General features: G+C 41.1%; 2 protein-coding genes across 10 annotated transcripts; one reads left to right on the top strand and one right to left on the bottom strand.

Moving 5' to 3' along the window:
• Window positions 1-5: 5 nt before the first annotated feature.
• HEXD (hexosaminidase D) lies at window positions 6-16,900 on the top strand. Of its 6 annotated transcripts, none has more exons than XM_020785958.3 (13): window positions 6-143; window positions 2,490-2,601; window positions 3,996-4,105; window positions 4,678-4,765; window positions 5,535-5,699; window positions 7,376-7,559; window positions 8,405-8,476; window positions 9,340-9,535; window positions 11,605-11,687; window positions 12,734-12,812; window positions 14,438-14,539; window positions 15,042-15,131; window positions 16,397-16,900. In XM_020785958.3, the coding sequence occupies exons 2-13, from the start codon at window positions 2,503-2,505 to the stop codon at window positions 16,563-16,565; spliced, it is 1,437 nt and encodes a 478-aa protein (XP_020641617.3). In that variant the 5' UTR covers window positions 6-143; window positions 2,490-2,502; the 3' UTR covers window positions 16,566-16,900. The 6 variants fall into 6 exon arrangements, with proteins under 6 accessions (XP_020641617.3, XP_020641615.3, XP_020641618.3 ...); XM_020785956.3 differs by having other exon boundaries at window positions 9-143; window positions 2,462-2,601; XM_020785959.3 differs by having other exon boundaries at window positions 21-143; window positions 2,462-2,601; window positions 3,595-4,105.
• Window positions 16,901-17,347: 447 nt separating this feature from the next.
• CYBC1 (cytochrome b-245 chaperone 1) lies at window positions 17,348-27,723 on the bottom strand. 4 transcript variants are annotated; one of them, XM_020785961.3, is made up of 7 exons: window positions 24,368-27,723; window positions 23,302-23,440; window positions 22,709-22,750; window positions 22,325-22,398; window positions 21,702-21,798; window positions 20,414-20,561; window positions 17,348-20,052 (listed from the first exon to the last, which is right to left on the bottom strand). In XM_020785961.3, exons 2-7 carry the CDS (start codon window positions 23,384-23,386, stop codon window positions 19,926-19,928), a joined length of 573 nt encoding a protein of 190 aa, XP_020641620.3. In that variant the 5' UTR covers window positions 23,387-23,440; window positions 24,368-27,723; the 3' UTR covers window positions 17,348-19,925. The 4 variants fall into 4 exon arrangements, with proteins under 4 accessions (XP_020641620.3, XP_078242081.1, XP_072846548.2 ...); XM_078385955.1 differs by having other exon boundaries at window positions 20,414-20,558; XM_072990447.2 differs by lacking the exon at window positions 24,368-27,723 and adding an exon at window positions 23,546-24,323.
• Between the last annotated feature and the right edge of the window lie 274 nt (window positions 27,724-27,997).

Genomic DNA, 27,997 nt, shown 5'->3' with positions numbered 1-27,997 from the left:
CGCGAGCCCCGGGACGAGAGGGACAGGCCAGCTCAATCGAGCCTAGAGGCGGAAGGGAACTCTCGTGGAAAGTGGACTCGGGAAGGAAACGGTGTGGTTTATCCAGAAGGCGGATAAACGCGTGTCGCGAAGGGAGACGACAGGTGGGAAATCTTAAAATGATAAAAAAAAAAATGGAATCGGAAAGTTGCACCCGTGCATGCATGGAGGGAGGAAACGAAGATATAGAGGCATGAGCAGTGCATTCCAGAAGCAATGCAGGATTGTAATTGTAATTTATTACGACTCGTTGCTCCAAATCTGAATCTGATCGTTCTGAATATCTGTAATAATAATACCTAACATTTCGAGGCCCATTTAGACAGCAAAAGGCTGGTTTTCTGCTTGCTAGAGGAAGAAGTGAAAGCGAAACCTATTTCTCAGCTGTCTTGGATTGATGGGGGGGTGAGTTAAAGACACTGGTAGTGGGGCCAGAGAACTCGGTGTCTTCCTGTTGGAGGTTGCCATGGGTTTGCTAAGGGAGGGGGCTGTGGTGAGAGCAAAACCTGTAAATGATGCCTGTCCAGTGAAATCTGGAAGTAGGCACAGACACCAGAAGGTATTTGGCCACATTGGTTTTTTCCAGTTGAAAGGTGGGCAGAGCACCTGTTTTTAGAATGCACACGTGGGCAAGTGTGCACTGTGGTGGTTTTCTCTGTATCATTTTCTGAACCCTCCACTTACATTCACATTCTCTACATCTCATTGTATATTGTTTATTTCGTATCATTTGGAATAAGATTTAGGATCAATAGATTAATTGTTTATTTATGTTATAAATCAACAGGGAAATATTACTTAGGTTTGGGCCCTTTTGGGGTATATCAAGGAGAATAAGATTTTGTGGTATATAGACAGATATACTGTACTAAATTAATAGATTTTCTCTCTGTGTGATTTTCACTGGAAGGGTTTGTCTTTTATTGAAGCAGAAGCAGATACTGTAGTGTAGACAATCTTATACACTCTGCTGTTGCAGTAGATGTACTTAAAGGCTCTTTCAGCCCTGTAGTTTTAAAACTACAGTCAGGCTTGAATTTAACTTCCATTGAAATCAGTGGAACTTGCTTTAAGTATATCTCTTATGGATCAAGTTGGAAGGCTGAAAACATGCCTCTTGTTTTCCAGTTCCACGCTGATTCTCTCAGTTGCTTTCAGAAGATGAGCCAGATCATGCATACTAAGAACTCCTTCATACTCTAACCAGAAATTTTATATTCTATGATTACAGTACTGTACTGTGTTTCATGGTGAGCATGCAACTGATGGGAAACCTCTGTAATTATGCAGTGTCTATGATGAGGAGAGCAAAATCTGTTTCTCTTATGAGGGGTAACTGAAATTGGTCACATGAAGCAACATGTGACCAATTTTACAATTTTTAAAAGTTACAGTTATGCCAAGTTACTGTAGAGCTGCCCTGTATGCCATATAAATGTGGTCTTATTTCTAAGTGAGCAAAGGTAATATCAGGGTATAAGTCAACAGTTCTATGTACTTCTATTGAAATGTAGCCCCTGGAACCAATGCTTAGGGTAAATGTATAGAACTGTATAGAAACTGATCTCTTATGAAGCCCCGTTTACTGATGTGCAGCAGTGGGCAACTTAGAGCCCTCCAAAGATGGTTAGGTTGCAAATCTCATCATCCCTCATCATGGGTTAAGTTGACTAGGGTTGATGGGAGTACCATCCGAACAGCCACAAGTTGCCCATTCGTATGCAAGAGAGAGCAGGTAGGTGAGCAGAGGATGGACATTAAAGACCACTTATAATGCCCTTATCTGCTAAAGTATCAGTTTACTTCACAGAGAATTTAGATAGGAAGTGGTCACTCAGGTCAGCTAAAAATTGCCAGAATCCTATTGGTATTCACATAAGTTAATATAACCTGAACCACTGACATAGTTTAAGGTGTGTACAATTAAGTTCTTTTGAGGAAAGAAGCAATACACCTGTAACAAATACATTATATCCTGAACAGTAGCATCATGATTTTTTCCTCCACACACTTCTCCATGGAACAGAAAAATAACATTTTTAGTATGATTTGTATAAGAAAAAATTAATACTAGCCCTTTACTATTCATAATATGTGAAGATAATAAGGACTCAAATTGAAGCTTTTCAATTTATTATTTATTTATTTATTTATTTATTTATTTATTTATTTATTTATTTATTTATTTATTTATTTATTTATTTTTATTGTCATTGTAAGTATGTACACAGTATGAAAAAATTTGATTACAATGTGTTGCCTGGCTTGTTTTGATAATTGTACTGTGTACTGTGTACGATATCTGGAAGCACAAAGACAGACTTAATTGCTGTTTGTGTTAAGCTTCCTTCTTTTAAAAATCCATTCTACATAGTTATCTGGGGAAATGGGACTGTTAATAATTTTTCCTGTTTCCTTCTAGGTATATTAATTGATTTTGCTCCTTGCAGTACTGGAAGGAATATGGAGGAAAACAGATTGATAGTTTCTTCTCCATTTGAACTGCACCTGATACATCTGGATCTCAAGGGAGCTCCCCCAAAGGTTTCATACCTGGCAGAGGTAACACACTGTTAGTTTGTGTATTCATGGAGTTGAAGCTTTACTCTTGTAGATTGGTTTGCTTTAGCTGCATCTGGAAAGTTTGAGTTTTTGTGCATTTTGGTTGGTAGTCTCATTGACATCTTAAAGGTAGTTGGTTCATAGAAAAACAAGTTCCACTTCGCTCTTGCACTCACAGTATGAAGATAGTTGTTTCAACCTAAACTTATTTTTTTCAGTAATTAAGATGCACTACTTCTTAATAGTTCCTGCTGTGTTCCCACTTTATGTGGAGTTCTAAAAGACAAGAACATGCTGTAAAACTAGCCACTCACTTTCCTCTGCCAAGATTAAGGTGTGGATTCACAAATGTTGTCCTATGTCTCGTATCACAGTTTGCTTCATTGTGTTCTATGATGTTTTATATTATCTGGAATTAGTGCATCTACGTTGGCCAGAATGTCTTATAAAATATCATATGCTCTTTACTCACAACCATTCCAAAATGGGCAGATGGCAATTCCAAGGTCCAAAGTACTAATTATATTATGTTGTGTGAATAGACAACATTGTTCCTGGAACTATGGAACTGTGAAATTATAGAGTAGTAGTCATAAAACTGATTTGAAGATTCACTACAGTGCTGATAAAGACTTCTTGATCTGTTGAAATGAATTCTTCACCCTATAAAGTTCAGTTCCATTCAAGGAAGAGTTATTTTGTAAACTTATTTCAGTAGCTCTGAAGAAATCCCAGGATGCAATTTGCTGTGTACATAAAAGAGAACACTTTCTGCTGCTTGGTGGTACTGCTGTAATGAGCAAAATTCATAAATGAACAGAACACTGCAGAGGAAATTCTGAAAGACAAATGGAGGTTGTATTCACAGTGGACTGGGCTTTAGTGTACATATGCTCAAGTAACTGTACTTCCTGGAAGGAAAAAGGTTTCTAATTTTCCCATTCAAAGTGCTTTGTAGCCTTAGGATTCACATAGGATTTTTGTTTCTTTCAGGTAAGCTAATATGGCTTACAGTGTTAGAAGAAAAAAGTAAAATCATGATGATGGGCCAACAGAAAATCCAGTAAATCCAGTAAAATCATTCAAAATGATCCAGAACCTAACTGTACATTTCCAGAAGCCTTCCCTGCCTCTATGCAGCTTCCTGGAATAATATTCAAAAAGCTTTCAGCTGTTCAGTCCATCAGCACCAAAGGCTTTGGAGACGGAATGTTTCACAGAAAGAGAAGAACACTCAGAAAAACATCCTTCCACGCCCATTCCAATTTTGCAGGCAGAGAACTGAAATGGTTACACCTTTCAGGATGTATCTGGACTGGCCTTTCCTAGAATGTTAAAATTAGTGATTCCATGCTGTCGAGACTGTCATGTGAAACATTTTGTGCAACCAACAGATCTTCCCTTTGTTCCATGCCCTGGGTGCAAATGGTGTTCTCCTGGAGTATGAAGATATGTTCCCTTATGATGGGGAGCTGATGCCACTCCGTGCAAGTGATGCATACAGGTAACTTATACATTGAGATCTTCAAATCACAATCAGGTAGTCTTTTCAGGTTAGTAGAATTTGAGATTTGGCCTCTAGTTACCTGCTTTTGTTTTTGTTAAAAACTCGAATTGCCCACAGATGTAGTTTCCTGTAGAAGGTCATAGGAATTTTCTGCCATGAGGCAAGCTATTGAAAATTCTGTACACACACACACACACACAACTCTGAACCTAGTGCAGATTTCCTTTTTTACTCTTTTGCACTGGCACGCTTTAGGCAACCACATGCAGTATGTGTATGGTTAATATTTTGTTTGGGGTCTATTTTTAAAAAATGTATTGAATGTTTTGATCAGATGTACTGTATGTTTGGACATGGCATGCAAAGTATATACTCTGCATGCCATGTCTGTAGCAATGAATATCTTGCCAAATGAAATTGTCTAATAGAGATTGGTCAACCAGTACTAATTTTTGTATTGTACATGTGCACACACATATCACAGTGTATAGAGTTCCAGCCAAAAATCCTTGTGTTGAAATGTACTATTGATGATTCATCTCTCTCTCTCTCTCTCTCTCTCTCCCTAGTCCCTCTGAGATTAAAGAAATTTTAAAACTGGCAAAGTTGCATGAGTTAGAGATCATTCCTTTGATTCAGACTTTTGGACACATGGAGGTAAGTGTTATGATTGCAAACATTTGTTTTCCCAAGGGAAGGGAATGTGAAGTTCTTGCTGCCTATAGTGTTTGCAGAAATGAGAAGAATGATCTACCAAATTTCTAACAACATGGTTTCCTCATGTACCTCCTCTGTTAAAAGCACTAAGCCATGTTCTTAACAGAGCTGTAAACTTCCAGCTGTGGAATGTAGTAAAACCAATAGACCACGTGAAGAAGTAGTAGAAAGTAAATTTTTTTACAAAAATGGAAATAAAAAAGCACAACATTTGCAACCAGATTTAAAACTATTCAAAGTGCCATTACTGGAAAGCTCCTTTAATGTCACACTTGATAAATACTACTCTTCAGTTTTGTCTGCCTGTGTCTTGCCACCCCACACTCCAGCAATCTGCCTGACCTTCCCAAAAAAACCCCCTGTACTTTAGTTATACAGGGTAATTATTTTTCTCTTTCCAGATTCTGGGAAAGTTACTTTTTAAACACAACATGCTTACAGTCTCCCAGCCAGTCAGCACTGACAGTAGTTATCGTGTGAGAACTAAATTCGTTTCTAAGCTCTGTTTTTATCCCATTACAACAAGGGCCAGATATTTGGAGGCAAAGCCACACTAAAACCATCATACTTTTAAGAAAACTATCTTGGTGAATTTCTTTCCTATGGCAGTGGTCACCAGGTTTAACACTTAAGACAGCTGGATTTTGCTCTGTACTACTAGCCAAGCAGACTTCGTTGCCCACCCTGTTTGCTGTTGCTTTTCCTGCAGTTTGTCCTGAAGCACAAAGAATTCTCTCACTTACGGGAAGTGGCCATGTTCCCTAATACTGTGAATCCCCATAAAGAGGAATCCCTCAGACTGATCAGTGCCATGATAGAACAAGTGGTAGCACTGCACAGTGACATCCGATGGTTTCACGTTGGCTGTGACGAGGTATGGTGTGGAACCGAGGGCTGAAATTCTTTCCATTCTACCTATGAGATGGTACTTTCCAAAAACCTTTGCATTGTATGATGATCTAGTTAACTACCAATTGCTGCATTATCTTCTTATGTACCACCCTTATCTTTTAAGTTCTTTCCAGATCCTTGGAATGCCCATTTCTATAATCACAAAACACACTATTCATGCAGTATTCTGTTACAGATTATCATGATGATAGACACTGAAGTGTTCAGTTTTAATCTTATATAGCCATTTTAAACATGCATTTTTTTTATTTTATTATGTTTCAGGCCATTGTGCCTCTGCACAGTGAACATCATTTTTAGCTGTTGCTATCCCAGAACTTTTCTGCTAGCCTGATTGCAGGAAATCGCTTTAGGAAAGGAAAAGTACAAAATTTTCTTGTACTTCCCTCAGTCCTTGTGGATTTCTTTGAGAAGAGCAAATGGAGTGCAGCCATTAATTCCTTATCAGATTCTACCCATCTTTTCTTCTCCACTTTGTGAATTATTTGATGTCATCATTTATTTTTTTACTAGCAATATAATGTAATTTGGCTGTCTTAAATCTTAAACAGGCAATAAAATGGGTCATGTCAGCAAAATTCAGATCCAGACCTGTATCTTGCCTTTTATTAGGCCCTGTTAAACTTTGCTAAGCATTCCTGTAACTGTCAACTCTCAACCCATGAGTTATGAACATATACTAGCAGGCAAAATATTTACCCTGTGCGTACAACGGGGAAAAATGCTGAGAAGGTTGTGTTTATGGCCCTGTACCCAAAATTGAATCCTGCGCTTCCTGGGGCGGGGGGGGGGCACCAAAGAGATTGAAATGGCTGCCGTGCAGCAAAGCAGTGATTTTCCTTGATGGGCATCATTGTTCCTTTATGCTTGTTTCAGCTCAAAGTGGTATTTTACAGAAGGCTAGCTAGAAATGGGTTGACAGAGAAGGAGTCCAATGTCTACTTTGCTCCCCCATCCCTTAATTTCCAAACATCAACCATTTATTTCTCTCAACCCAATATCCCACTTTAGTTAGCTATATAGGATATGTCACAGGGGCTATAGAAACACAGTTGAAAGTAGTCCCCCCTGTGGTGACTGGCCCCCCGTTCAGCTTGTGGTGTTTAGAAAGATGGGCTTACTCAAAGAGGTGCAAAATGTATGGCTTTAGGATTAGACACAAAACTCCACCAGCGGGAACGTCCTTTGGCTGACTGATCTTGGAGATCCACCAACAGGGCAGTCTTCTGGCAGGACTGCTTTACTGGCTAAGACCTGCTTGTGAAAGAGCCCCCCCCCCCCCCCGTTTCAGTGTGCTGAATATCAGTGCAGCTGGCCCTTGCCCTTTTTGGCATAGGGTTGTGCTGTTAGTCTCCAGAGTTCAGGGCATCCCATTATGTCCATACCCCCATCATTCTTTTAGAGATTCCCAGCAGGATGAGTAAACCCACAGGGAAAAGCAGTTTCCCTCCACAAGTCCATGGCAACTGTAACATACGCTTCAGCCTAAAACATCAAACATCCAGAATCGAACAGAAGTCTCCTCTTGGGAGCACTACCATTATTTCTTCCCTGTGTCTTATTGCAAGCAGGATGTTGGTGGTGGCAATGGTATGTGCAATGGAAGTAAATAAGGTTTGTCTGGGTTGGCATCTCCAGGTGTATTACCTTGGTGAAGGAGAGGAATCCAAGCAGTGGCTGCAGGAAGGAGGAAATACCATTGAAAAGCTGTGCCTTGCCCACATGAAAGCAGTGGCCGGCCACCTGGTTTCGGCTCACCCTGGCATTAAGCCTGTGGTGTGGGATGATATGCTGAGGGGAATGAGTGAAGAAACACTGAGAGGTAGGTGGTTACTAGAACGAGGTTGCAAGCATACCTTTGGAAAATTTAGTAGAGTTATTCATTTCTAGCAAGTCAGAACCCATTGCAACTCCATAAGTAGCTAGTTGTTCCTATTTATTTAAAAGAACTAAATATTTCAAATGCTATAAAAGCGAGATTTATCACCATTTAAAAAAAACTAACATTTTAAATGGAAGGGGTCATTTGTTTCAGTCCCCTCAGCCAATATGCCTACCTGAAATATACTGTGTTATTGGAGATTTGGAGTGACACTGAAAAAAAGTGAGATCATTAACAAATTGGTTGAAAATGCTGATTAAAAAAAATTGCACCAAGCCAAATCATTAACCCATTTGAACTGTGGAGTTTAGGGGAAACTAAAATACAAATAAAAACAAAAAAGCACCCCCCTATGCATACCCAGATTTCAAGCATGTTAATAGTTCTAACCAGTCATGAACAGAGAAAGTAATAAGAGCAGCAAAACATTTGTTTTCAATACTGCAATATAACAAATGCCTCTATTTAAAATGTCAGAGAAGAGTTGGAAAATTTAGAATCCATGTGTAGGGAAGCCTCAAGACATTCATCTGAATAATATCTAGAGTCATCAACAGTTCACTTTTGTGCTGAATGCCAGAATAATTAATGTGAATGACTCCATATGGAACTACGGGGTTGGTCAAGCAGATTTCTTTCACTGTTAGTCATGCAGGGACATGACTAATTCTGGATCTCTCCTATCATGGATGCCCTGTTCTCAAATGATAAGTGTTTGGATTTGTTCATATAAATCAACGCAGGTACAACAGAGCACCGCAGTCACTAACATCTCTCCTTTCCAGGTTCTGGAATAGCAGAACTTGTTGAGCTGATGCTCTGGGACTACTCTCCTGACCTTGATGTGGACAGTAAAGGTTTGTATTTCTTTGTGGCTTTGAAAGAGAGTCCATTTCAGAACCAGCAGAAGAGAAGAAAGAATAAGAAGGGAGGTGGGGGAGCGTTCCCTCCATCTGCTTCCTTGGCAAAGTTGCATTTCCACTAAGACAAACAGTGTGCCTAAAATACGAAGTAACTCTTGTTACTCAAATCATAGTTAGCAGAGTAACTGCAACCACACAGTGACATTGCAAAGAGGAAATGAAATATCCCTAGCTTAACCCTTCCCGAGTGCCTTGTGAGAAGACTCACAAGTGTGATAACTAAATAAATACATTAATGTTTCCTTTGTAGGCAGCTACCAGAACAGTAGATTGGGTATCAGTTATCGGGGAAATCTCTGGCCCTTAACATGGGGCTCATGATGTAACTCCCATCATCGCTGACCATTGGTCATGCTAGCTGAGGCCAACGGAAGTTTGTCCAACATCTGGATATCTTCCATTTCTTCTCTTCTTTGGTCAAAGATTGGGAAGCCAAACCACACTGCCATGAAGTTCAGATATAAAGTAAGTAGAAGAGAATCTGTGAGCCCTATGTTGAACTCCCCAAAGGACAGGCAGGTTATAAACATAGCACATATGTAAAATAAATACATTTAGAAGTTCATTACGCAACCAGTCACTAATTATCATCCTAATATAGTTACAGTGCTGTGCCAAAGATACAGTAGCGTATCTTCACAATGTATGCTGCCAAAAAGTTCTTAGAGGAAGGGCAAGATATAAGTGCGAGAAATAAATAACTCATTATTGCAGAATTTTAAAACATAGCAACCTAACAAATAGCATTTCAGCAAATATTCTCAAATACATTCCTTCCTATCTCTCTTACTTCCCAGTCAGACTTCTAGAAAAGTACCGGAAGTGTGACTTCTCGAAGCTCTGGTTTGCCAGTGCTTTCAAAGGGGCCACTGGCGTGAACCAGGGTTTGACCCTCATTGGACACCACCTTAAAAACCACCAGCAGTGGTTGAAAGTGGCTGAGAGCAGTCCTGCCGGGATCATCCAAGGGATTGCACTGACTGGCTGGCAAAGGTAACAAAGGGCTTGGCTGGAAGGCCAAGTTGGGGTGGGCAGGATCCAGCTAAGTAGGGTCGCTTAAGGTTAAACAGAGGTGTGTGGTGTGATGCTTGCAAAGCTTGGGGTGGTTTTAGGTCAGGAAACCACACTTCACCTCAAGCGGCCTTGTTTAGCAGGATCGAGATGTTCTTTCACTTTAAAAGGAAATTGTTTCCCTTTAAATGAAAAGATTTCTCAAGATAGTTAAGACTGTCCCTTTGGACAAGCTGCTTACTTGTCACCTTCCACTGAGCTCTCCTTCGGAGGAGGGCAGAACAGGGGAGAGATTTTGCATTTCTTTTTAATTGTTGCCAAGGTAATGTAAACCAACTTTAATGGTCTTGAGAAATGGGAAGCTTTCCCCTTAAATTTTCTTTCCCAATCACTTTGGGAGGTCAAGGGAGGGAAAACTTAGCATCTCTTTTTGATGGTTGCTATCGGACACAGCAAATCAGCAACAGTTTGACAGGACTTTAAAAAAAAAGCCTTTTCAAAGCATAGCTGATACATTACCAACCATTAAAAAGAAATGCTAGACTTTCCCTCTTGTCCCAAAGGAGAGCCCAGTGGAAGTTTCCAATTAAGTGACTTTTCCAGAGGAAGAGCTGGCCAATTATGTTAGTTTGATCCCAGCAATCTCACACACTGGAATCAAACCAAAGTGGAGTGGTCCTACCCACATTTTAAAAAAGTAGCCCCTGACAGGGAGCCAGAAAGGTCCAAGTAGAAATGCTCTGGAGCAGGATTGGTTCACTCGAGCATTTTTGTCATCTGGTCTTTGGCAAAAGGAGTGAACCAGCCCATCCTCAGAGTGGACCCAGGCAGCAGGACAAATGCCCATGTAGGCACTAAAGCTCATACTGCATTTTCATAAGATCTCAAGTACGAATACACTAGACATTTCTGGGCCTCTCCTCTTAAGAAGGATTCTGAAGCCAAGAGCTCCCAGGCTAAACTATGACAATACACACAAGAGCCTCGTGGCGCAGTGGTTAAAACGCTGTACTGCAGCTAAAACTGTGCTCACGACCGTGGGTTCAAATCCCAGGTAGCCGGCTCAAGGCTGACTCAGCCTTCCATCCTTCCGAGGTCGGTAAAATGAGTACCCAGCTTGCTGGGGGGGCAATGTGTAGCCTTTATAATTAAAATTGTAAACCGCCCGGAGAGTGCTTGTAGCGCTATGGGGCGGTATATAAGTCCAATAAATAAATAAATAATAAATAAATTCCTACCCGCCCCCATTATTTCCAGACTCAAGAATTCCTTGCTAAGGTTGGCTCAGCCATTTCCCCTTCTATTGTCTTTCCACTAACAGACAAAAAGATTTTTATTCAGACAGACTCTTGGAAATTAGGCTGAGTTGCAGCTGAGGGGAAGTTTGGACTGGTTGGGTGCTGTATGTCATTAAATTGCCGTTGGATGCATTTTTAATTGTATTAATCGTGGTATTACAATAACTGTATCCAAATGTTTTTAGTTTTAGCCAAATATAAATTTAAAAATAAGTAAATAAATGTGTACGACAGTTTAAAGTGGTGAAATTTTAGAAACGGCATGGGAGGTCTGTCAGCTTGAGAAGGAGCATCTACCCTTACTGCTGGTTTCAGTCGCTTCTCCTTTCTTCTCTCCTGCTCCCTTGGCTCTGGCTTGTGCTACGTATTCTTTGTGTTGGTATTGCTCATCCCATGTAAAAATCATCCTGTTTTCTGAATTTCCAGATGTCCTAGTCTTGGTTTTCCATTCCGTTCTCTCACTTCCCTTCCACTGGTCAAAAGAACAGCTCTACAAAGGGAGTCAACCAGTCACATTAGCCATATGTAGCCAAGCCTCATTTGTTCACGTTGGAACATAAATATTGTCTAGAGAAAACACATGAAAATATGTCATCTACATGTGGGCTCAAATGGCGTGTTACTAATACCCTGGCAGTCTCTTGTTATTGCTAATATTTGTCGTCCTTCAGTGCCTTTCTTATATTAATTATAATTATGATGTGACATCAAGTTATTACCTCTTACTTAATAGCCCTGCCTTTTCTTCTTTAGATATGATCACTTCTCTGTTCTGTGCGAGCTTTTGCCTGTGGGAATCCCGTCACTAGCTGTATGTCTGCAAACACTAAAGAACGGTATAATATGACTCTCTCTTCAGTCAAATCTAAACCTGGTGCACGGCATCCTAAACTCTGCAGGATTATTAGCATCTGAATGTGCACATTCCTTTGAAATAGCTATTTAGCTTGAATTCAATTTTTCCTAACTTTTATTTTCCAGGAAATTTATTTTGATTGGTAGCCTATACCTAAATTCCCTTACTTCACTCATTGTCTCACAAGCTATAACTTTATCAATGGGAAGCTGAGTTTGTGATGATTGTGCAGAGGAGCCAGTAGCTCCAAAGAAATGCATCACATCTGAGCCCATTACTTAGTTACTTAGGTGGTAAAGCTGAGGCTAGTTAAGCACTGGTTAATGCCATTATAGTGTTGTGGAAAGAGCATCCACCTAAGACTCAGGAGAAGTGGGTTCAAATTTCTGCTTAGCCAACGAAAGGTCACTGCAGGGGTGGCACTGGTAAAAACTTATCTGTGAATATCTCAGGGTGCTATCAGACAACAAGAAAAGTGTGTGTCTGATTGCACCAAAAAAGGTCACTTTGCCAGGAGCAATTGCCTTTTAAGCAACCCTTCCATATATCAGGATGTGAGAAATGCTCACACACTTGTTACTTAATACAGTAACCAGTCAACCACACTTTCAAGCAGCTCTCCTTTATTAAAAAGCACTTTTGCAAAAGTGAGTGGGGGAAGAACATGTGGCTCTTGAGGTTTTGCTGGGCCACATTTTCCCTTCTGGTTGGCCCTGCCAGCTAGAGTCAGAAAGACCTGAGGAGGTCTTAGCCTCAGTGGGAATCACTGCTTGGAGATCTACAAATCCAGAGAGTTAGGGTGATAATTTCATCCCTCTTATGTGTCTCTACAGAGAGTTTGAGGGAAAATTGGGTCACCACTCCTACTGTTGTGAAATAAAATGAAGAACACCGTGTCAGAATTCTGATTTCTGGCAGTTTCTGCCTCCCCTTGACGCACCCTTAACAACCTGCTCTTTAAGTGACTTTTGCTTTCATACAGTGTTTTACACTTTAAAACAAAACCTCTTTTTCTGGTTCTTCAAGGTGGCTACTCAGAAAAGGTGAAAGAGGATGTAGAAAAATTCCTGGGAATCTCCAGTTTGGAAATAGACACCTTCATGAGGTAAAAGGTCCTTGTTTGGGTTTCTAATAGCCTTTCTGTAAACAGCTGCATGACTATAAGAAGCAACCTTTAGGACAGAGCCTGCATGTGGAAGTAGAATCTTTGATTTTAGATCCATCAAATGCTTTAGTTCAAAACCTATTCATCTGGAATAAATAAATATTAATGTTATTATCAAATTACTGTCACACCAAAGAGCCACCACTCCACATCATCTGAATATTTATGAATAGAAACAGGTGTCCCCTTTGATGATGGAAGAGGAGCAGAGCTTGTGAAGTTAGTCCTTGAAAGTAAGCTGTTTTCATTACTGTCATACAGTGTTTAGCAGGTTGGATACCTCTTGTGATTCAGGTATCTGGTTGCAGAGCCAGAGGCTGGGAGTTTGATTCCCCACTGGGCCTCCTGCACATAGAGCCAGCCTGTGTAGCTTTGGGTAAGGTGCATGATCCCAGGTTGCCCCCCGAAGAAGGGAATGGTAAACCACCTCTGAGTATTCTCTACCTGGAAAACCCTGGAAAGGGTCACCATAAGTCAGAATTGACTTGACAGAACAGTAGTAGTAGTAGTAGTAGTAGTAGTAGTAGTAGTAGTAGTAGTAGTAGTAGTAAATGTTTAGAGAGTAATTTGGCTTTATTTTATTACTCATTGCAGTGTTTTTAAGCACTTCATTACATTATATGGGGCATTATTCATTGCTGTTTAATTTTTCTTTGTTGCTTTTTAAAAAAAAACTACAGTAGCATTCAACTTTAATCACTGCTGTCAAGTTGTCTAAAAAATAACTTCTAAAGATAACAAATGGTACTTACACCAATAAAGTGGCTTCATTTCTGTTTGTCGTGTTACTTTCTGAAATGTAATTCTTCTATGCCCTCTTCACACTTGTCTGTACAGGAAACTACATACAGTTAAGTTACTGCAGTTTTGTACATCTTAATTCTGAGAAGTATTAGGACTACATAGTAATAGGGGGGAAATATGCAATTCCCTTTGCTTTGATGATGCATAAAGGTGTGGGAGAGGAACATGCAGTCAGGATTATGGGGAAAATTAATTCTTTCCTGGTATTTTACATATTGGCTAAAATCCTATTGCACACGTGCAATATCTTATTGCACATATGCATACTAGTGGTGATGGGGGCAGCAGCAAATCACTGCTGACTAAAGGCTTCCTTTGCTAATTTTGACTCCACATGAATTTATTGCATTGAGTACATGTTACATGCATCCTGGAACTGTATTTAACTTGTGGCTGTTTGTCACTGATCATGACATCATTTACCATTGCACACAAATTTTAATTGTATTTTAATTGTATTTTAATTATTTTATCTTTTGCTGTATTGAATTTTAATTATTGTAAGCCACCCAGAGACCTCTGGGTAGTTTGGGCGGCATATAAATTGAATAAATAAATAAATAAATAAATTCTGCACAACAGAGTAACAATAATTTTTGAATTCAAGACTCTTTTATCCAATGTTTTTTTAAAAAAAACTAAGCATCTTCTAATACTGTACATGGTTAAAATTTTTTTTAAAAAAAGATAAGACGGGAAAACAATGCCATGACACCAGCTCATTTCCTTTGAATAATCACAAGGTTTTCCTTCTTCAACAGTGATGTTTCTGCAACTTTCCCAGGAAGTGAAATTCTCTCGCTTGTGACCCAAATTACATTTTTTCTCAAACCTTCAGTGAATGAACTTCTGGAAAACAACAGGTGAAGAACAGTGACCTAAATAAATAAATAAATAATTTAAAAAATTGGTACAGCATATCAGCATGGTTGGGTCTGTTGGCATGCCCATATGATAGTCATGCTTTTATTGTCTGTTTGTTTACTCAGCTACCTTTTGATGGTGTAGAACCACTGAAACTGCAGTCTTATGCACAGTTACCTAGAAATAAGTCCCAATGAACTTGGTGAAGCTTGTTTCAGAGTAAACATGAAATGAATTGTACTCTAAGCCACCTTTTGGGAAGAAAGGCTGCATAGAAATATTTTAAATAAATTTATTTGCCAACCAATAAACATACAGTACATGTGGGAATTCCCTCATCTTTTTAACCCATCTTGACTGCAGATGTGGATAGTATGAGTTATTTATTAAGTGTTTACTTCACCCTGAGTACATGTCTTGTAAATGTGGAATCTCATAATTGGGCTTATGTGGCGTCTCTGGCACTTTTTAAGTTGCATTCACACTCGCATATGTTTTTAGGTATGTCACAGGCTGGTTCAGCCCTTACCACAGAAAGAGAAAGAAGATCCATCCTATCATGATTCATCACTTTCAGCCAGATGCATTAAGGTAACTCAAGACCTCTTACACAGGCTGTCTTCTTTTTTACGTGTCTGTGGCTTTGGAGTTGGGTGCCCTCAATTTGCTGATGACACCCAGCTATTATATAGCACTTAGTCATTGTCTGAACGCTGTGGCCAAGTGGCTGAAGGTCAACAAACTGAAAGTGATTCCGGCCTAGAGTTGATGCTGGTTATTAGCAGCTGACATATCCAGCTATCCCTTTTCTAATGATTGCTGAGGAAAGAAATTCCCCTTGTGAACCGAGTGAAAAGTTTGAAAGTTTTATTAGACCTGATGCTGCTCCTGGAGAAATAGGTGGGGACCATGGCCAGGTCATGACCAGCCTTTTGTCATCTGTCCCTGGTCTAGAATGTTCCTCCTTAAAGAAGGCCGATGGGCCCACACTAATCCATGCAACTGGAACTTAGAGAGTAGACTACTGTAATTCAGTTTATGTGAGGCTATCCTTGAAGACCACTCCAAAACTATAGCTGGTACATCATGTGGCAGATCCAGCCATTCTCAAACCTTTTTTTTGGCCATGGCCATTTTAGGAGCTCCTCTCAGGTTCTAGGGGCCTCGTCAAACAAGGATACAACACAGATGAATGGAAGATCCCCTTCTCACATATTTCAGTGGCCCCCTTCAAATGTGCCAGGCCCCCCTTGTTGAGAATGGTTGAGGTAGGCTATTAGTTGACACTTCCTGTTATGATCCTATAACATCTATTTTACAGCAGCTACATTGGTTGGCAGTCATTTCCCAGATTCAGTTCAAGGTGTTGGTTACTGTATTTAAAGGCCTTACTTACCACTACTCACATGAGCCCCCATGCGAGCTAAGGTCAACTGGAACTGCCCTTCTAAAGGTGCTGACTGCCAAAGGGGTCCACCTTGAGTATATTTGAAAAAGATCCATGTTCCTTCCCCTGTGCTCTGAAATTCACATCCCAAGTCCCTGCCAAGTATGACATCTGCAGTTCACTTATTTTATGTGGAGTATTTTATTGTTATATTGTTTTCATGTTGTGAGCTGTTCTGGGTCTCTCTGGGAAAAAACAGCATATAAATGAAAACAATAAAATAATAAATTAAAAATGAAAGGCAGTGTGGGGAAGAAAGAGGCAAAGTTAAGTGCTCCCCTCCCTCTAAGCATGTTCTTGTCCCTTGGTTGAACAACACCCGAATACAGCTTATAACTTCAAGCACCTATTTGGGGGGTTCATTTGTTTTGTAGCAAAGTATAGAATTCTGTCACTGCTTTCTGCTTAGGCTTCTGACAAAGTGGACTACTGTGACCCAAGAACTACAAGCAGCCATGGACAAGGTCTTTTATGCTTCTGCTGCAGAAGAATGGATGGAGGAGAACATCCAGCCCAGCCTGCAAAGACTTCAAGAAACAGTAGATGATTTGGACAGAGCAATACAAGCATTATCATAACACTCTTAGAGATGCAGCGTATGGATCCAGCATGGCACAATTAGCAGGCAGTCAGGCCAGCGTAGTTCAGCTACGGGACAAGTTCTTCTGATGTCAAAGAAACGAGTCTCTTCTGCTAAAAAGCTTAAAATTAGGTTGAAATGTTGACGATCTTGAAGGCTATGGCTCTTTGTCCAAAAACATGCCAGAAATCACATTGTGTATGTGCAGTTGTACAGAGTCCGCTGTACAGAAGTAAAAACAGACATCAAGCATTCTGAAAGTTGGTCTTGGGGCTTGTCAAATTAGAAGCTTGGGCACAGGCACTTTAAATAAATCTAAAAAGTTGCACCATCCAGTGACTACTGTGCTTTGAATGTCTTCAGTGGGTTTTAGAAAGTACAGATGGGTCCCTCCCCTCCCCCACCCCCCTCCTTTCTCAGAACAATAGAACCTGGAATCATCTAGTAAATCTGGAGGGTGGGGGAGACTCAGAAGAGGCAAAGGGGAGCATTGCTTCACACATCATATGGAGCTCACTGCCACAAAATGTGGTGACAGACACCAGCTTAATGGTTTTAAAAGAAGACTGGGCGTGGGGGGGGGGGAAGGGAAATCCTAGGTTTCCAAAAACTCACACCAACTGATAACATCATTGGCCTTATGCAGTCTAAGTTCCACTGCTGAACTTCAACCAGTTTGATTTTGAATCTATTACACCAAGAACTGGAATTCATCAAAAGCTTTATAACACCCAGTGAGAGAACACAGAAGTTTGTTAACAAATGGGAGGATGCAATTCATAAGTACAAGTCCATCTTTAATATTTCTTGTTACACATAAGGACCAAAAGGGTTCATAACAAACAGGAGCTAATTTCTGCCCCACTATTTGGTCATCTAAAAGAGTAATGATCTGCTAGACACTAATGTAGGAAGGTAGGAACTCTTACTGGAATTGTAACAGAGCAGCCATTAGCTCCCATTTCTACCTTAACAGGAAGAAATTGGACAAGAGCAGCCTTTTGCTTCTGGTCCAATTCAGAATGTATAAGCATTTCAAAAGGAAATGTTTTCTTATTTCACACCCTGTAATAAATTTTAATTAACTAATAGCCACATTCACGGGTAATGGGTCATTCGCAGTGTGCTTTGTTAGCTAGAATATTTAAAAAACCAGGTCAGCAAGGCTATGTACAGAATGTGTGTATGTGTGCACAAGCATGCACGCACGCCTACCAAGAAATAAGCCCCAGTGAGTTCAGGAGGGCTTGTTCTTACCTAAGTAAATGCATGCGGCCTCACAGGCTTAGTGGTTGAAAGGAAGTGTATCACAATAGGGATGGAGCTTCCAGGAAAAACCAAGAACTCCTTTGTCCCACAATATGGCAGCCCACCCATCCCCAACGGACCATTACGGAGGCAGCCTCCGTTGGAACCCATCCTCCCAAGGGAGTCCTTGTGACTTGTGGTGGGTACAAAGAAGCAATGTGGAAACTGGTGGTGGGGGGAGGGAGAGAGATAGAAGAGAGCTGCTCTAACTCCTGCCATTTTGACAGCTCCCAGTACCCTAATTTGGCCAGGCATTGGGGGTATGGAAAGAGTCCCACAAAACTATAGGAGTGGAAGTTCTTCCCCTTCCCAAATCTCATCTCTAATGATATACTGTATCAATATCTTCTGGAATATCATATATTATTGTAACTTTGTATGCAAGTCCCCAGGAAGTGAAACATTCAGAGTTCAAAACACATATATTCATTATGCCCTGTCTTGAGACAATTCAATATAGGATGCTGGGTTGTTGTTTTTTTTTGGTTTTGCTAAACAGCTGTTTTTAGCCAGGTGTGCATATATTCAAAAGGAAACAAGGAAAGGAAAAAGTTCTATTTTAAGATTTGTGTTTCTACCCAAAATCTTAATACTGAATATCAAACAGTACATGAAGCTGTAAAAAAATGTAAAAAAAACAAAAGCCAAAAACAAAAAACATTTAGTGGTAGGAGTTATGTGATATATACTTTCTTTTGAGAGGTATTTAAAATTACAGTAAATACATTTTCAGTAGCTCAAGACATTTATAAAATATCTACCATGAGCAGAACAACAAAAGCAAGCTTGTAAATCAAACACTTAGAAGGTCTGAAATGTGAGGTATATGTATATATTTTAAATCTAAGAACCAAGGACAGATCTCAACTTTTTCAAATCAGTGAAACCAAATTTATGGAATTTATTGATTATGGAAGCATCTCTTCCATATTTACTTCTTTAATATCTCAATTGAAGACCTATATTATACTGATCAGTTCACTAATGACAGACCAGTACACTAGGACCGCTTTATCTTCAGGATCAGTATCCACGGTTTCACTTATCCACTGCCTGGAATCGATCCTCCATATATACGGCGATCTTACTTCATTACCTGCTTTTCTGTATTTTATCAGAAAGTTGATGGTGGCTAATCTGAGTTTTCTATTACTGGTGTGTATCCACAATTTCTTTGTGCTAATGTTCCTGGACTTTGGTTCAAAGGAAGCTTCCAATGTAATATAAGTGTTCTATTTAAACGTTGCGGGGAGAGGCACCTAACACAAATCACATTGGGTGAACAAGTCAAAGTGAGCTTTGGGTCCCATACCACTACTTCCTTTGCATACAGGAGAGTGAACTCTTTCAGAATGAAAGTAGGTTATGTATGAATGCAGATCTGTGGGTTGTTTTTTTTCTAACTGTAAATATTTAAACAAGGATTGCATTAAACCAATTTGTTTTTCATTAACATTTACTATTAAGAATATTTTGAATTTGGATGAAATGCCAAATTGTTTTTCCTTCTCCTGGATTGAGAGGAGAAAGCTTTGCCATTCGACTTCCTGTATGTAGATACTAGTTGGGAGGGGTGCGTGTAGGCAAGCTTGAAGATCATCGGGCTTGGCTCTCTGAGACTGGCTGCTCGAAATGTAAAATACTCAAGCACTTGGATGGTCAAGTTCAGCAGTGTGAGAAAGGGAAGCAGCAGAAAGCAATGGAATCATTCATAGCATGATGAGAGTAACTAGCAGCAGCAGCAACAAACAAGATTTTAAAAATGGTAAAATTGGCTGCACACCCAGGGCTGTGCACATTTGGCTTGGGTGATCATTGGTACTTTGGCAATAGCATTGCCACTTCGGTTCCTCTAGGCAAATTTCAGTCCACACAGCTGGGAAGGAATACTTCAACAATGAGTTTCTTCTCGTCTTCTCTGCCTTACCAAACATTTGTAACTATAGAAGGGAGAGAGTTTATAAACATCCACAGCCAAAAATCCAGACCTCAAGAGGTTTCGCTTGGAAAATTCTTATTTTCTGTGCTCGTTGTCCTTGGGTTCATGTTGCTACTTATCCTTGGGTTCCTCTTCATCAGTAACATCAGTTTCACTGCTGTCATCAAAGTCCTGGTGAGCTGGCACCTTGTTCAGTTCAAGAAAGTTGGTAACGAGCTTGGCCACAGCCTCTACATCACTACACGAAAGAATCGAGCAAAGAAGTTAATGATACTAAAGCCAAACTGAGAAAGACATGCAAATGTGTACAAAGATATGGTCATTGGCCTAATAAAGAGGGGGACAGTAGATGAGGGTATGAAAATTAAAGTAACTCACAAGGAAAGCTTCAATTTCTCACATTTCCCTCTCCATCTGCTGCACTGGCATAGAAGTTACCTACCTGGGTAACAGCTGAGGTGTTCAACACAACTGGCAAGGATAAATAACCAGAGATGGCACAAGAACAACGTTCTTGAAAGTTTTGTTGTTACTCTAGTGTTAAATCCTGCTTTCTCATCTATCTAAACCAAACACTGAGGAGAAATGTCATACTGTACCTTCTGCTGCCCATGACTGCACTCTGTGTTAGAGGATGTGAAAACCCAGTGCCAAATCGTAACACGACTAGGTATCCTTTCCCAAAATAACGGACTTTCTCTTCTTCCACATTTGCCGCCTGAATTTCATCCAGCGGAACCACCACTACTTGAGAAAGGAGCAGAAAGTTGAAATGTTAGCAGATGGCATACTCATTATAACCTTAGAGTGCCATATCTTAAAAAAATGAAAAAGCCAAGGCTTCCTTTGTTATTACTGTCAAATTCCTCCCATTACTTTAGGGTAGAATAAACATTTAATCCAAGCACGTGGCATGAAGTTGATTTCTTAAACCCTTCCCCGAGAGTCACTGGCACAGAGGTCTTCACCATCCCAACTTCATTTTCTCCCACTTCACATTGCAAGTAGTGCTGACAAGAACAGGGTAGAATGATGTAATGATAATAATATCAATAAATTTCACACAATATTATAAGCAGTTGCAGATTTCAGAAACAACATCATCAGAGCTACAAAAAAGTGGCAGTATTAGGAACAGTATATATACTGTGTCAATATTTAATAGAGTTTTTGGTTAAAACTTGTGTCTGTTTTATAATACGAGTCAATGTTTATATAATTCTGATTGACTGTGCCTGGTATTTAACAACAATTATAAATGACCCCAAGCTACTTATACCAGCTGCTATAAGACAGTCAAGTGTTCAGAACTATAGGTGGGCTTTGTTATAAAGACAATTTCCAGCTTGCAAACTAAGAACAGTCCTGATAACTAATATTTTGAGAACCAAAAAGGCTTTTTTTAAAAAACATCTTCTACCACCTTTAGAGAAGTTGAAAGAACCATAAAGTCATCAGGTTCAACCGCTTTCCCTAACATGAGGAACCCTGCTGATTGATATCAACTTTGTTAGCAACTAGAAAAAAATCCTGAAATGAAGATTCACCTAGGTGGTTTATTATAGTACTTTCTCATTAAAATCATTTTGCTCAGGTCCAATCTGTATTACTGCAAATGAAAACCACGTTACTCTGGCATGCTCTGCATCAGGGCATGGGAGAACACTGTGCTCTCAACAGCAGTTAGTAATTTAAAGTCTAAATAAGGGGCTGTACATGTGTAAATGTTCTGGAATTCTTTGTGTTCCTATTATGCAAACTGTATATTCACAGAAGGACATGTCTGTGGCTGCCCACACACTCACACTGAGCCATAGGTTTAAAAATACAGTAAGTATATATTTCCTTCCTTCTTTTCTTCTTAATAGATATTATTTGTGGCTTTACCTTGCTCACTGCCAGCCCTTGACAGGGTCAACAGCTTTTTGTAAAGGTTGAATGTCTTTAGGAAGACCTTCCCTGTATCCTTTTCAAATACAGCTTCCTAAAACAAAATTGAAAAGGTCACAACATAATCCCAGTGGTGGAATGAAAAGAAAATTGCTATTTAAACAGCAGGAACATAGTCTTGTATTCTCCGTTTTGGACAATAAAAATACAGAGCTATATAGTGACAAATAGTAATTTCTGTCCCATTGCTGGATTATAGCAATAAGCTTGCTGCCAGATCCTCCTCAATAAATGAAACTTGAAAAATCTCACATTTCCCGCATGAAAATCCTTCAACTATCTCTCTTGATCTACATTCCTGCCAAGAAGTAGAGTATTTCTGAGAACTGTAGTCCATGAACATTTAGGGACTCAAGGCTTGGAGCCCCTTCGGTAAAAGAACTCTAAAAGACTAGTGAGACAGAACTTACCTTGATAAACACCATGTCAATTGTTTTTCAGGACAAATTGTCCTTTTGTACACATGACAATTTTATCTTTAATCATGCTTATCATCAGTTTACCTAGAAAGACATTGAGCTATCCAGACAACTATTTTCCAGCTCAAGTATGCTGCTTACCTCCCATTCCTCCAGATTCTGCACAGCTACAAAAAGACAGCCAGCAAGATAGAAGATTTTCCATCCCAAACTATCTGAATAAAGCAGAATAATCCAGATTTAGAACTGACATGTGAATCAGACAGGCATATGTACTTTCAGTCCACTGAGATTACTAAACAGTTTGATAACTAGACCTGTCTATAGGAACATTAATTTGATCTGTTGTTAAACATCGACCTGTATATGAAGTTCAAAATTGCATCATCAGCCCTCATGGTAGGGCACAATACAATCAATACAATATTATGTGACTTATTAAAAAAGACAAGTGGGTATATGAAAATTATATTCCGATAAAATAATGACAACTAAAAGCCCCCTGCTGACATTATAGATGCTTACCCTCACTATAGTAAGCAGCAGCCAGGCCAACAGAGGCGATCCCTAGAAAGAAAAGGGAAACATATGAACTGAGAAGATAATGTCAATTACTTATATGAGCCTTTGCAATTAGCTCACAAGGAAAACAGCCTGTGGAGTCTTGGGCAAGCTGCACAGTCCCAGACACCTTCAGAAGACGGGAACGGTAAGCCACCTCTGAATACTCTCTGAGTACTCTCAAAGAATTACATTTAGCCAGAATCAACTGCAACCTCTGCTGATGCAGAGCAGTAAGATACACAGAAGCATCAGGTTTCTGTGTCTGAAACCGAGATCTTAATACAACCTGGATTAGCAGCCTGCAGTCAATACTGCAGTTAGCATTCCAATTAGTTTGTAAAATCTATCCCAGCCTTCCAAGCTCCTGGCTGCAAAACGGGGTCCATACTATATCTGCCACAGATCTGCCTAACCTTAGCAAAAAGAGAATGAACTATTGTCTTTTCCAGGAGATGCTTTGTTAAGGTTTGTTTTAGCAGTGGTTTACTGAGATTTTTTGAAAAGTCAAGAACTCAGGAAATGTACAATTTATGGAGAAAGGACTGAGGTCTTACCAACAAGGACAGACCAGGATCTGATACTAGGTGACCTCTTCAGATGAAGAACAGAGTTTGAGTGCTTTTCTACCAGCATATACATCTTCAGGAGTGACGAAGTGATAGCATAGAGCTAAAGAAGGCTCACAAAGGCTACCTGGAGAAAAGCAAGGAACAAAATCAGTTAAGACCTTGCCTTCAGGCCGTTGCCACATTTTTCTATTTCCTTGAGAATCCCCTTTACAGTGGACCCTCTACTTACGGAATTAATCCGTATTGGAACGGTGGCTGCAAGTCGAAAAGTCTGTAGATCGAATCTCCATTGACCTACAATGCATTGAAAACCGATTAATTCCATAACTGGCAGTTTTTATTCTATTTTTGTTAAATTTTGGGGGTTTTTTGGTCTGTAAGTCAATTTTCCAGCTGCAAGTCGAATCTAAATTTTGCGGCCAGAGAAGTCTGTAACTCGAAAAGTCTGTAAGTTGAGCCGTCTGTATGTCGAGGGTCCACTGTATAACTTACAAGAATTTATGGGTGTTTATTATAAGTTCAAAAAAACCTAACCAAAGTTCAAATGCATAGGGCAACCAAATCCATATACCTGTAGTCTAAAGAAAACCTGCACTCTCTATAATCTGTATGAATCAAGTTGCATTCACACTAATCCCAGCTTTGTCAGTACAGTAATACCTTCTGAAGTCAGGCCAATAAAATCTGACTTCATTTTTAAAATTTTTGATGCACTTGTACCAGTCATCCCAGCCATAAATGGATCTGAATGCATGAGCCGCCATTCTAGAACTAAATCTTTCAGGAATTTGTCAGGTCTCTACACAGTACAACCTTGGGCACCTAAGGCTTCTGGCAATTTTAGTCCAAGAACATTTGGAGACCCACAGTTGAGAACCACTGCAATACATCACAGTCTTCTTAAATTTTCAAGCAGACAGTTTTCATCCATAATGGGCTCCCTTCCACCTCCCATTTCCTTCCGCCGCCGAAAAGATTTCAAATATGGGTTATGGTCATCATATCAACATAGGAAGGTAGTAAAATAATGTACATAAAAAATACGAATTACAAAAGCAAATTTCTAAGATGATGATGATTCTGAGTGCAATCTGACAAAGGCAACGGTGGTCGCCCTTTACTTCTCCAGCGCCGACTGTTTTTAACAAAAGCACGACGGGATCCGAGAGTCCTTCGGCTCCAACACTTCGTTTCATTACACGCAAGAAACCCGCGCGCTGGTTTCCACGTTCCGGCAACCCTTGGAGCGTGACGTTTAACTCCGCCCCGCCGCCGGAGAATTTCCCCCAGCACATGCACGTCGGGATCTTCACCGGCGCCTCGCCGTTTTGCAAGAGACAAAGGGGAAGTCAACGTCGCCGAGTCCTCCATTTGCTGCCCGCGCTTCTCATCAGCAGCCAGGCATTAAACCGGCACGGGAGACACCGCCAACTTCGCAACTCCCTCCCCCCGCGCCGTCGACGCCCCTTCTCCAGGTTCAACCCCTCCTCCCCATCTCGGTGCACCCTTCAGACGTTACTCCCCACGTTGCACAGAGGAGACATTCCCCTCCACCTCCTTTTCTAATTGCCACCGTGCAAAGCTTCCCGCCCTCGCCTTCTGCCCGCCTCCCTTGGCCGTCAACGGCGCTTTCGAGGATGCTCCCGAGGGAGCCGCCAGCCCGCCAGCGCCGCGGCGCCGACACTCATTCGAAGCCGCAGCCACTTGCCTGCAAGTTTTTTCGAGGAGTAAGCGAGACGGCGCCGCGAGCATAGAGCGACCTCGGAGTGACCCTCCCAGCCAATCAGAGAGTTCAGAAAAAAGATGGAATTTCCTCCCTCGAGTACCATAGAGCAACACAAGAGAAGAGTCACACATCCCACCTTTCTTGCTGTTACCATTCGAATCTTCCAAATGTGGGCAAGAGCTCTGGAGGTATTTCAGGCAGGAATCCGCTTGAACAAATACCTTTGTAAGAGAATGGGTTGGAGCCAGGATGGGGATTGTGAGGATGCAGCTCCCATCACTCCTTATTAGTGGCTACTGTTAATGACAGCTACAATGAATTAATTAATTAATGCAGCACGTTCCTCCACCTTGTTCTCGTATTTGCGGTTGTTACTGTTGTTAAGTCGCTTGCAAGTTACGGAGACTTTGTGAATAAGGGCTCGACAGCCCTGCTCAGCTCTTACAAATCCAAGCCTGTGTCTTCCTTTATAAGGTCAATCCTTCTTCCTCTTTTCCTGCTATCTTCCACCTTTCCTGGCATTATTGTCTTTTCCAGACAAATCTTGCCTTCTCATGGTGTGCCCAAAGCAGGATAGCCTCACGTCCATCACTTGTGCCTCCAGAGATCGCTCAGGCTTGATTTGCTCATGAACTCGCTCGTGCGTCTTCCTGGCAGTCCAGGGTAACTGCAAAGATCCCCCCCTCCAGCGCCGTATTTGCAATGCTTGCAAGTAATAACGTCTACTCAAAATGGTACAGTATTTTGCTGGGTGGAAGACCTTATTGAAAGAGAACTCTCGATAGAGTTCTTTTATGATAGGAAGGAGGTATCTAATGGATGGCAGAAGCCAAGAATACAGGAGGTAAAAGTCTACATTTTACAGGATTGGTTAGAGAACTTTTTTGCTCATAAAAAAAAGAGGTACAAAAGTACTAGGAAAGTGACTACTGCTGCCATCTGGTTGCAGGCGAGCAATGCCACCCAAAGGGCAAAAATTAAGCTAAACTAGTGTAATTTCCCGCTGCTCAGTTATATGATTGGCCAGAGAGAGAAAGAGAAAGAGAGGAACGGAAGGCAGGGAAGAGGTGCTGATTGGACAGTTAAAACGTCGGCGGGACACGATTGATTGATTGATTGATTGATTGATTGATTGATTGATTGATTGATTGATTGATTGATTGATTTGTATCCCGCCCATCTGGTCTATACTACCGCTCTAGGCGGCTAGAAAACGAAGGATCTGTTTGAACCGAAGCAGGTCTTTGAGAGGCTGAGACAGCGTAGTGTATTGGCGAGCGTACTCAGCAAGGACGTAAGGCTCAGTGGATATATGCCCAGTTGTGAGACCAACTGTCTCTGAATAGACATACGCATAGGATTTACCTGTTTTAGTGACCCAGTGGATCCGCAAGGGCCGGCATCTGCAAACTATAGGATGTAATGTGCATGTTTGCAAAGGGAGAGCAGCGCAGATGCACCTGCGTGTCAAAAGCAGTGCCTGGCTCTGTAGCAGATGAGCTGGGGTGTGTCACGGTCTGTGGGTTTTGCTAGATGTACCTTCGACTTAACAATTCCCATCACATGCCATGGTAAAGCACTGTGGAGTTGTGAGATGTGCCCAGCGCAGTGCAGTGGGAAGCGAGACAGACGACGATTCAGGAGACCTAGGTTTACATCCCTACTTTGCCATCGGTACTCACTAGGGAGATGAAACCGGTCAAGCCACTCCTTAAAGATCTCACCTGGCCAGCCCTCTCAGGGTTGCCGGAAGTCATTCCTGACTTGAAGGCACCTAACAATGAGAGATGCACTTTCCAAACAGGGGAAGGGCTACCGTTGCCTACCACTGCTCTCTTTAGTAACAAGTGGTTGTTTTGCCAAAAAGGAAACTGGCAACCAAATTAGGCCAGTACACAGTGGCAAACGAGGTAGCTTTGTTCTTGTTGTTTTGTTTTGTTTTTCCTTTAATCTGCCAGAAGGATAGAACAAGCATGGCCAAAAGGAGCATTGGGTAAGCAATAGTATTTCGGTGCTGATGCCAGGCAAAGTGCCTGGAGGAACAGTGAGAAATTAGTTGGGTCTTTTCGTTGTTCTTTAGTTGCAGCATTTATTACACCCTGCCTTTTATTTAATGCGCTCAAAGCAAAGTATATGATTCTTCTTCCTTCTTCAGGTACTCCATCCCACTGTCGAGCAGGGGAACCGAAGGAAAGCTCAACACTCTGGTTCTAAATAAGAGCTCATCCTCCTTAGTCTCTCACACAGGGAGGTGTTGCTCATTTTAGCAGTTTGGGTGTCCACCTGGACTTGCCTTAGAGCTTGGAGGCTCAACTTTTTGCTGTGGCCAGGGGCGCATTTGTATAGTTAAAGCAGGTGTGACTGCTGTGGCCATTCCTGAAGATGTCTGATTTAGCTGTGGTGACATATGCCTTAGCTGCATCCTGCATGGATTACTCTAACATGCTTTACATGGAGCTTTTGAAGAATATGTGGAAACTTCCACTGGTTCAAAATACGGCAGCCAGAAAAATCCCTCAAGCTCAAAATTTTGGAGACCTCTCCTACAAAGTATAAACTGATCCCCTAAAATTCTTTGGTATGCTCCTATAGCCAGTGGAGAGTTGCAATCTGATCACCATGATCATCATCATCATCATAGTTTGCAGAGCTGGAAGGGACCCTAAAGATCGGGGTCCCCAAGTCCCTGGTCCACGGCCCAGTGCCGGTCCATGGCCTGGGTAGGACTGGGCCGTGGAGGCCATTCTCAACCCCCCCCCCGTGCACACTCCCCCCACGCCTGCCTGCACACATGGCCCACCCACTTGGGTGTCCCACCCACCTGCGGGTGCATGTCAGTGCTCCATGCCCATCCGTGCATGCGCGAGTGCATGCCACGCCCACCCACAAACGTGCCATGCCCATCCACGTGTGCATGAGCGCGCCACTCCCCTCTGTGCATTCGCGAGCATGCAC

Source organism: Pogona vitticeps, chromosome 2, assembly GCF_051106095.1.
Source record: "Pogona vitticeps strain Pit_001003342236 chromosome 2, PviZW2.1, whole genome shotgun sequence".
In the NCBI taxonomy this organism is placed as follows: domain Eukaryota; kingdom Metazoa; phylum Chordata; class Lepidosauria; order Squamata; family Agamidae; genus Pogona; species Pogona vitticeps.
Note: the sequence above shows the minus strand (reverse complement) of the source record. Positions and strands in the feature narration are given on the sequence as shown.